The sequence below is a fragment of the Macaca thibetana genome, chromosome 18, assembly GCF_024542745.1.
Source record: "Macaca thibetana thibetana isolate TM-01 chromosome 18, ASM2454274v1, whole genome shotgun sequence".
NCBI lineage: Eukaryota > Metazoa > Chordata > Mammalia > Primates > Cercopithecidae > Macaca > Macaca thibetana.
The window spans coordinates 65,251,799-65,262,421 of record NC_065595.1 but is presented as its reverse complement, the minus strand read 5'-3'; the positions used below and the strand labels follow the sequence as shown (position 1 = coordinate 65,262,421).

The 10,623-nt window shown below is 46.1% G+C and overlaps 1 protein-coding gene across 1 annotated transcript; it reads left to right on the top strand.

Annotated features, from left to right (window-relative positions):
- The first annotated feature begins 66 nt into the window (after positions 1-66).
- On the top strand, positions 67-6,029 carry TMEM200C (transmembrane protein 200C). Its single transcript, XM_050767478.1, has 2 exons — positions 67-404; positions 3,283-6,029. The coding sequence occupies exon 2, from the start codon at positions 3,377-3,379 to the stop codon at positions 5,240-5,242; it is 1,866 nt and encodes a 621-aa protein (XP_050623435.1). The 5' UTR covers positions 67-404; positions 3,283-3,376; the 3' UTR covers positions 5,243-6,029.
- The last annotated feature ends 4,594 nt before the right edge of the window (positions 6,030-10,623 follow it).

Below are 10,623 nucleotides of genomic sequence, written 5' to 3'. Positions count from 1 at the left end.
GCTCAACTCCACCCGGCGGAGCCCGGCGCGCAGCAGCCACACAAAAGAGGCGCGAGGGCCGGCGGCGCCGCCTCGGGGACACGCCCGGGAGCGTCGCGCGAGGGGACGCAGCGAGCGGGAGAATGAGCGGCCGAGAGGAGGGCTCCGAGGCGGGATGCGGGATGCAGAGGACCTGACACGTCTTGGAAACTCTTGGAAATGGCTCCCGCCACAGCGCCGGAGGGGGCTGCGAGTCTGGGGAGGGCGCTCGCCCCTGCGGGGCTGCTGAGCCGCGCTCGGATGCAGGGCCCGGGGGCGCTGTCCCTGCGCTCCGCCGTCGGCTCGGGCTGAAAAAGTTTCTCCATGGTTCCTTTGTGTCGCCCGAGAGCCCGTTCGCCGGCCCCGACCTCCCTCGGTCTCCCTGGGTAAGTGAGCGATGTTGTGTGCGGAGAGTGCTGCCATTTTGAGCAATTCTGCCAGTCCCCAGACCCTGGGGGCCCCTCCCCGCCCCTCGGGTCTCCGAACCCCCGCGCCCCGGGCTAGTGTTCGGGGAGAGGCTTTTTCCTGGGCTGGCTACACGGGATGCGCTGTCCAGAAAAAGCTAGTTCCAGATTGCTCTCACTTCGCTGCTGCCTGTCTTCTTTCCAGAGGCGGACTCCCAGCTGCTGCACTCATGTGACTCCAGCCAACATCAATAAGCAGACCAAAGCCAGGGGCCAGGGGGTCGCCGCCCTGCCAGTGAGGGACCGGGGGTCGAGGACCTGGGTTGGGTGCCGAGCACAGCACAGCGCTGCCAGCCTGTGGGCTCGGAGCCTCCGAGCCTCAGAGTGGGGCTTAATCCATCATGAGCGGAGAACTTGAATGTCTCTCTTGGAAGCAGTTGTATTTTTAGACCTCCCTCCTTTGCTTCCCCCATCCTCCATTCTTTAACCACGGTAAGACCAGCTCCAGGCAGTAAACTGAGAGGGCAGCCAAGCTTGACTGCTAAGTTTGTTTTCTTGCATTAGGTATAAAGGAAAACCTCAAAGGTGGGTCTCCCGTGGCATCTGACCTTTGCATTTCGTGTCAGATGGTGACACATTAAAAGGGAGTACAGCCTTCAACAGAGCTGAAGGAATAATAAACGAGGGAGTTAATTACTAGCTATTAAACTCATTTTAAAGATGTGCGGTAAAGGACTGTTGAAATCCATTCCTTACATTCTACCGGAGCCAAAGCTGCTTTGCTGAGGAGAAATCCAAGTGAGTTTCCCCCTCCCCCAAGACATCCAGGCTCCTGGTGCACCTGATCAATGCCCAACAAAACGTGTAGCCTTTCTTCGGTGGGAGAGCCACCCTGCCAGCTGAGTCTGAGTTCGCTTCCAAAAAAATGTCCGGTCCTTAAAGCCTTCTTAACATAACCACGGATCTCCAGATTATTTAAGATGCTGGATTCCAAGGATCACTTATAACAACAGTCTCTATATTACAACCACATAATAAATGTGCCTATTTATTTGGGATGAGAGATAGACAATATATATTTTTTTCAATCTGTACTTACTGGTGCAGCTTAAAGGTTTATAGATGTATTCTCTATAGTGACCCCTCTCTTATCTACCTGGTGCTTCTCTTTACTGAAACCCAACTAAGTCCCAAAGAGAGATTGATTTGCAAACATTGTAAAGAGCTGATTACCATTTGCATTCCCACTGATGGAGAAAAGATCCTGCCTATATTGATATAATGGAGGAACTCGAGGGCCAAAGCCTTTCACCCAATCACCAATTAAAAGCAAAATTCTACCTACCACACATTTTCAAGGGGGAATTTATTCTAAAACATGAATTATCTGACAAAAGATAGAATAGCAAAAGGCTTGAGAGTGATATTTAAGTCTTTCATTTCATACAATGTCCTTAATTTTAGCATCTCATAGGAGGGAAAACAACTAATGGGACAGAAAATGTTTTACTCTGGAGATACAGCAACACTATAATTTTTAGAGGTTGCCGAATAACCACCAATATGCATTTGTGAATTTACCTACCCAGGCTTTATTACAAACAACTAAATAAACTTCCTAAGAGTAATCCATTGATTGTTGCCACCCTCCCTTCCTAAAAATGACCTCATGAGAAAGGGATAAGGGGGGGGGGAAGCAAAAAACAAACAAACAACAACAACAACAACAAAACAGCTTTGGCTTGGGGGAAATGTCATTCTACAAATCACATATTATGTAGGCTGCTTTACCTAGTTAATTGCCGCCTCATTTGAATACTGGAATTCTGTAGCATGCTCTTGGCACCTTAATAAGGGGTCAGAAAGCTATTCTGGCAGAGTGTTAGTTTTTTTAATTGTAATTTTCCCATATGAGAAAAAAGATCTTTCTCTTGGAGATTCTAGGGGACTTCTCAAATTCCCTGATGAAATCTGGCACATGATACCTTTAAGGGAGTTCCTCTGAGGGAGGAAAGAAGGCCAGAAGGAAGAGCTCAGTTACATAAGCAGTTACCTAAAACTAAATATTCCACCCCAAGAAGCTGTCCAGATGTTGCCGAGAGGCGAGAAGGCTGTGCAAGGGATCTGCTTGCACTTAGCTGTAGGAACAGGCATAGGTGGGAGACAACTTTGTGAAGGGATTTATTGTCAGAGTACTGCAATATCTCTGCTGCTTCCCCAGTGATGAACTCTCTGTTAATTATCTGAAGTAAATAAACCGCCTGCCAGCCATTATATGACCTTTAATTTCATCCAGTGAAATAAATTCCTTTGTCTTTATACAGTAGTAACTTTCCTGACTGTTTTAGTGACTTTGGGCCACACATTGACAGATTCCCCAGCTTAGAGAGACTTGAAACTCCTGTGGTAGTTCCCTTGAAATATCTTCCAATTCCAGAAGGATTAAGGGAAAGAATCTTGCTAGGAAAGTCCTTAACCACTACTTTGCTTTTGTCCCTACATTTAGGTTTTACTAATGGTTGGAACTCCACTGTTCATTTCAAACCCTCATATTACCTATGGAGTGTGTGGGGGAGATGGGTGGGGAGCGGGGAGAAGGAGGCATACTTTCAGATGGTTTTATCACCACATACTAGTTACTGCAATGTTTTATAACCACCTATTAGTTGCTGCAACTAATAGGTCCCATCCCTAATGTCTACCTGGCCCCAGCCTCTGTACACGGCCTTCATTTCAGTTAGTGGATAAAGGCCCTGGGGTTGGGGGCACACATGGAGTGGGATCTGGGAGTAGGGCAGCTGCAGCGTGAGATGCCACTGCAGCCAAGCCGACACCCTGACTGTCTTCCTCTGCTTTGCAGCAGGAGGAGGTGGCTGAGCAGCTAGTGGGCAGTTGGCGCCCTCCCTGAGCAAGCCTCCATCCCAGAGGCTAGTCCTGCAATCCACGAGTTCGCCATGATCGCCACCGGCGGCCTGCTGAGGATTTCCGCCAGAAAGCAGGATCCACTCCGCCCCCCAAGTCAGATCCCCAAGCGCAAGCGGAAAGCCAAAAAGAGGCGCAAGAACGATGTGGTGGTGGTGAAAGGCAAGCTGAAGCTGTGCTCCATCTCGGGGCTCATCGCCCTCTGCGGGATCCTGGTGCTGCTGGTGGGCATAGCCATGGCGGTGGTGGGCTACTGGCCCAAGGCCACGGGGGCCAATCGGGAGGGGGGTAAGCAGCTGCCGCCTGCGGGCAGCAGCCACCGCGTTCCGACCACCGCCAACAGCAGCGGCAGTGGCAGCAAAAACCGGTCCAGGAGCCACCCTAGGGCTCCAGGGGGTGTCAACTCCAGTTCCGCGGGCGCGCCCAGGAGCACGCCTCCTGCGCGAGTCGCCTCCCCTTCCTCCTCCTCCACGTCGGTGGGCTTCTTCTTCCGCATCTTCTCTGGCTACCTGCACTCTGACAAGCTCAAGGTCTTCGGGCCCCTCATCATGGGCATCGGCATCTTCCTCTTCATCTGCGCGAACGCGGTCCTCCACGAGAACCGGGACAAGAAGACCAAAATCATCAACTTGCGGGACCTCTACTCCACAGTCATCGACGTGCACAGCCTCCGCGCCAAAGACCTGGCGGCCGCCGCGGCCGCCGCTGCGGCCGCAGCCGCCTCCTCGTCGTCGTCGGCCCCCCCCGCGGCGCCCCCCGGGGCCATCCCGCTCAACGGCTTCCTCAGCTACGTGCAGTCGCGGGGCCTGGAACTGAAGCCGGGGAGCTGCGGTGGCGCCGGAGACGCCTTCGGAGCCGCGGCGATGCTGGCCAAGGGCTCGTGGCCGCCTCACCCCGCGGCTCTGAGCGGCGGCCGCCCCCGGGGCGCCGCGTCCCCGCCGGACCTGGCCTCTTCCCCGCGCTGTCCGCGGGAGCCCGCGAGCCTGGCCGAGGCCGTGTACAGCGTCTACCGCGACCGCTCGGGCGTGGCCGGCCGTCGCCGGGCCGCCGCTGCCACCGCCGCCGCCGCCGCTAGCAGCTGCAGCAGTCCGGCGCCCTGCAGCCCACCCGAGAGCTGGGGGCGCCAGAGCACCGCCAGCTCCCTCGTGGACTCCTCGCTGAGCGCCTTCGCGCTGCTGCCCTTGCAAGGGGACCGCGATAGGGACGGGGACGCGGAGGGCGCTAGCTGCAGCTGGCAGAGGCCTCCGGGGGAACGCGGCTCCCTGGAGATCCCGAGGGGCGAGGTCGACCTGAGCCTGACCAACCTCCGCGGAGCAGAGGGCAGCATGCGCGGGGCGAGCCAGGAGCTAGAGGAGCCCGAGGGCGCGGTAGCGGCGCGCGCCGCCAGGGGGCAGGGCGGCCGCCTGCCCAGGACCGGCAGGTACGCGGCCTTGCGGCGCCGCAGCACCAGCGGGCTCCCGGACTACCGGGTGCCGCCGTCCCCCGAGCCCCCGCCCTCCCCGGGGAGTGCGGACCCGGACTCCAGCCCTCTGGCCAAAGCCGCCTCCCCCTCGCCACCCCTGCGGCTGGAGGGCTCGCCCCCCACCAGGCGGGACTCGGGGAGCTCCCAGTCGGATGACCCATCCAGCAGCAATAAGGGCTACACACCCCTGCGGGAGGCCGGCACCTCCTCCGAGTCGGTCTTGGACGCAGTTGCCAGTCAAACGCGAGACTCTGTGGCCGCCCCTGTTCCGGGTGCGGAGCAGAGCTCCCCGGAGGGTGCCAGCCAGGAGCCACTTACGGCCGAGCAACCTCAGCCGGTGCAGAGGCAGTTTACAAACAAGGAGAAACTCTTCATGATTTCCAGGTCTCATGCCATAGGGGTAGAAGAAGGAGAACTGGAAAGCACAGGCATTTAGAGAAAGGAGTGGGGTGGGGGGAGGAGAGAGAAAATGGGAGAAACGCCCACTTGTATCAGTGCATTAACAGTTCTCTGTCTCTTTTGTGGACTGATCCGAGGACATCATTCAATATCCAAAGAGCTGCAGAATGTTATCCTTGAATTGCGTCCACAAGATTCCTGTAGATAACTCCAAGGATTTTGTTTTTGTTTTTTTTTTTAAAGCAAACTAGTCTTTTTATGTCCGATGGTGATTGTATGTTCGATGAAAACCAAATGTATTAAAAGGTCAGCAATCTAGTCCATTAGATAAAATTCTTTTAATTTTCTTAGGATCAAAACAATATATTTTTGACAGTAAATGTGCACTTTACTCCAATTTTTTTTAAATCCCTAATTTCCCGACCCGTATACTCTGCGCTGGTTTTGGCCATAGCTGCTTGCGAATGGCAGGCTTTTTTCTCCCTCCCTTTGCGGAACATAGAAGAGTTTGTCTCAGTTCTCTTAGAATTGATGTTACTAACTGAAGTTAAAGCCAAAAGCATGAATAATTCAGGAAAGAGCACTTTCCTTGCCCCACTCCACTCTGCTCACCCAATGCCCAAAAGCTTCTTCATTTTTTAAACAGGTGTGTACGTTTTGCTACTGGGGTGTGTGGTGGAGACTGGAGCGGGGCAGGAACTAGATGGACTGTTACATTCCGAAATTTATATCAAGTACACTATGCTTTATTGAGTGTTATCACACCTGTATTGAAAATAGCATTAATATTTAAAATCTTTTTTAATAAAAGAGGTTTCCGAACAGTTAAGCATAATATTGCCTCATTTTGCCTTGGAGCTAGCTCATCTGGTACCTCTGAAATATTTTGCTGTGACACTGCTACCAGGACTGTTGTGATCTTCCCCCAAAGTACTCAGCACCATTGTCACATGTCCAGTGTATTTTTAAGCTTAAAATGTAAGGTAATATTTAACATTTGGGAATTTCTCTTTCAAATAGAATGAAACGTTAAGTGAATAGTAATTGCCTATGATACTTCTCGTTTACCTCCAAGTATTTGCAGAGCACCAGGCTTAATATTCCCTTCCCATCCTCGTGGATATCACTGATGATAAGTTTATGGTCTTGAATCCATGGCCCACATAGACGAAAAGAAAATGTTTTAATAATTTGGTAGATTGTTTACACTTGATGTCATTAAAAGTGAATTAGTTAATTTTCAAAACCAGGAGATACGATGTGGTCATTTTGGTCCCCTTGGGCAAAGCAGCTAGTCTTGTAGAAAGAGTGCCGATTCAGAACTGAGATTGGACCCAGCTGTTGGCATCTCCTAGCTGTGTGGCCTTGTACAAGTCACAAACCCTGAGTCTCAGTCATCTTTTTGTAAAATGAAGAGAACCAGACATACCTCATGGAGCTATGAGAGGAATAGAACAGGGTCAGGGTCAGAGGAGGGCTTATATGTGTGGAGTTTACCAGAACCCTTGGCCCAGAGGATGTATTCAATAAATGGTGGTTATTGTAATTATTATTACTATTATAATATGTTGCTGAATGCATACTGTAGAAGAATGGACCTTCCTTGAACTTGAGCTCAAGAAAGTCTAGTCTGAAATCTGGGATATCCACCTATTATCTGTATAATCTTAGACAAATCTCTTAATCCCTCTGGGCCTCTGGTGGATGATATAATCTCTATGATCTCCTTCAGCTCTAAAAGTCTTACTTAAATTCAGGCTCTTGTCCTGGATGTAATCATATCACATTTGTTCCCATAACTTGGCAAAGAGTGGATATACGTTATCAACTACCATTAGCGCAACATTCTGTAATACATTTTAAAAGGGCCTCATTTATTCTCAGATTGGATCTGCATTAAACCAATAACTCACTTTAAGGCTGTAGATTAATATATTGGGCTCTTCTATAAAGCAAAAGTGAGTTTGCACTAATGAGTGACATGCTAGTGTAATGAGACCTCAAGGTAGTGTTAAATTTCAACAGTCTCAATTGCTTTCTCACACTTCCAAAATAAATGTCAAACTTCCTTTGGTTTTCTTCTCCATTACTTTGGGCAGTAGGTGATTTATATACTGAGATAGTGTGTTACTTAAAGGGGAAAACAGGTTCGGGTGTTCTACAATACTGTTTCCAGTCCTCTGAGAATGCACTGTAAATGCTACATTTATCAAATGCTAAGTGACATTTAGCAAATAATAAAGCTAATACCTCTTAGCTTAACTAAGGAGGGGTGGACAGAATACTGTTTATATTTCACAAACTTAGCTCCATATCAGATAATATCTAACTTAACTATTGAACAATTTAACTAGATTTTTTTTTCTGAAGATAGAAAAAGATGAGCTCAATTTTCCAAATCTTGGGAGGAGCCTGTGATTTCTTTAGACTTCAGAGGAAGTGTATGTAAGTGTAGTAATTCACAATCTTAACTTTCATAGGAGCAGAAATCTGCAATAATAATGCTAATTTTCATTCAGTACTTACTGTGGGCTAAGTACTATTGTTTGAGCTTCGTACACATTATCTCAGTGAATCCTCACAGCAACTGTATTGAAGTAGGATTATTCTTACCCCTGTTTTGCAGAGAAAGACACTGAGGTCAGAAAGATGGAATTGTTGTCCAGGGTTACACAGCTGGTAAATGGTGGATCCAGGATTTGCACAGTTTGGAAGATTAGGTAGACCTGTTGGCAGATGCTGAGTTGAAATTGACATTTCTGGAAACCATCAAAATACTTTATACATTCTTCATTTCCTGCTAGATCCCTTTCCAGACCATTCTTAGAGAAATACAGAAAATTGTCAGAATGCAGTCAGATAGAAAGCTGGAGTTCATAAATCTTCAAACTGGCATGAACAAGTTTTTTTCTAAGTGACTTTTCAGGGGTTTTTGTATACAATAAATAGGATTGTTTGAAAGGGCCTTATAGATGATAGAATCCCCCCACCTTTAATTTATAAATGAGGTTGCTAAGATTTAGAAAGATGGAACAACTTTTTCAGAGACAAACAGCAGTGGCAGGACTCAAATGTTAAATTAAAATAATTGCAACAATTGGTGTGATGGTATTTTTTCCCTGAATTTCTGTCATGTACCAGCTGGGTGACCATGGACAAGCTGCATAGTCTCTCTGTGTCTCAATTTCCTTTTCCACACTATAGGAATAATAATGTCCCTGCCTTACAGGACTGGAGTAAAGATTAAAAGAACTATTATTTGTGTAAAGTGCTTATAATGGGCTTGGAACGTAGAGAGTATTATACAAAGGTTTGTTCCTTTTATTTAAAATAGAGTCAACTGCTAAACAATTACTTCGTATGACCTTCCTTTTTATTAATAAGAATAATTTTAGGCTTAAAAGTCTAACGTGTAAGGCAACATAGCATAGTGGCTCCACGTGTGACTTGGGGGTCATATAACATTATAACTGAGTCTTCACTTCCAGTAAGGAGATAATTAATAGCATTTGACACATAGAATTAATTGTTTAAATGAGGACTACATAAACTAATATAATTAAAGGACTTAGAACAACTCCTGGCACATACAAATATTCAGTAAATGTTAACTACTATTATTAAGGCAAAATACAGAAAAGCAATTAGTAGGCTAAATTTACTACTTAGTAGTTAGGGACAACCATAAACTTAATGTACTAAAAAGTCTTTATAATTTAGGTATGTGAGAAAGAAAAATTAGACCTTAAAAAACGAGGGCTTACGCTGCTGCAATGCCTCCTGATAGAACATAGAACTATCAAGAGCTGGACACATGCTCCTTATGGTCCCAGGATCATCATATTATACAACAATGAATGAACATCCAAACTGGCACACTTGGCTATATTTAGCTGCAATTATTCCATTTCCATTTATTGAGGCTAACTGTATCAAAAAGACCAGTGAAGCCCTTGAGGTCTCAGCCTCCTATGTATTAGGCCGCAAGTAAAGATCAGGTAATCTACTGATTTATTTAAATTGTATAGACAAAAGTGTTTTTCTATATTTGTTTTTTCTTTAGTAATTTTGAGTTCTTTAAGATGCAGTTTTGAATTTTTTTGCGGTAGAGAACTTAAGAAAAACCATCTGATGCATTAAATTAGTACAGACTAAGTATATGGACTTGTATTTGGATTAGGATAGTATTTTTGCCAAGATATAAAAATATATTTTATAAATAAGATCTTCTTGCATTAAGGGTTGCAGTTTAAGATTGATATTTTTTCTCACTTATAACAAATAAAGAATAGGATGATGTTTACGGAGTTTGTTTTCCATAGACCCAGATTATTTTAAAATTTGTATTATTATTTGGAAGGGAGGAGTAAAAATCATTGGGTGAATATTTAGACTAAGTTTTTGAATGACTAACTCTGAAAAACAATCTAAGACACCCCCCCCCACCCCACCCCAGGGAAGTTATCTTTGGGGTTTTTTCTTCAAAAAGGAATGAGATTCTTCTTTAAATTGGTAAGAAAATTCTATGTTTTATCTATTAAGCCACCACCAGTTAAGGAGTCCAACTTTAGTCAAACTACCTGCAACTCTGCCAAGACCTGAGGAGCTCCTTATTTTCTGTATGCCATCCGTTTGTCTATGACATCAGAAAAGCACTATGCTAGTGTTGAGCCCACATAGGTGTGAACTGCAGTAGGAGTTACAAATGCCAGCCATCCTAAGGACTTAGCCTTCACCCCAGAGCCAGAAGCATTTCAGAGTTTCCGCCACCTGGAAAGATATTGTTATTCCACTTGAAATGGGCTCTCATCCCTTGCCCCTTTAATAATGCCAGCTATGACATGGCTTTGCATGGCAGACAGGACATGGGCTGATTTGTTACTAAGATAACATACTGTCATTGCTGGTGAAAAGACTGAAGAAGATTACGCAAATTCTCCTGGAATATTACAAAGTATGTACCTGTCTCAATAACCTGTGCTTTCTGATCCTACATTGTGACCAAGTCCCATGAAAGCTGACTGTGAATAACAAGGGAGGAAAATAGGCAGGCCTAGTGGTGGAAGAAAAAGAGCATCCTGCCAAAAGAGAAAAAAAGATAGGCAAGAATCACTAGAGAAGCTTTTTGTTTCATAAAAGAGCATTTGGTTACTCTTGTTTATAGATCATTTTGTATGTAAAGTGTCTTAAAAATTACAATAACTTTTATTCCTTAGCAAATATTCTTTTTGCAAATGCATGGCTAGATATTAATTTGTATTTTTTTAATATTTAAGAAATTCATGACAGCATTATATTATTGATGCAAACCCATTTGATACTAGTAAATGCTAAACACCTAATAATGTTTAATAATTGAAAAGAAATTTATGGGCAAATTTATGAACAATTTATTTTAAGTAGAGAAACTCCAGTATC

Bases quoted from the DNA above. Each gene is read 5' to 3' on its own strand.
- TMEM200C (XM_050767478.1), top strand. From the start codon at position 3,377: ATGATCGCCACCGGCGGCCTGCTGAGGATTTCCGCCAGAAAGCAGGAT.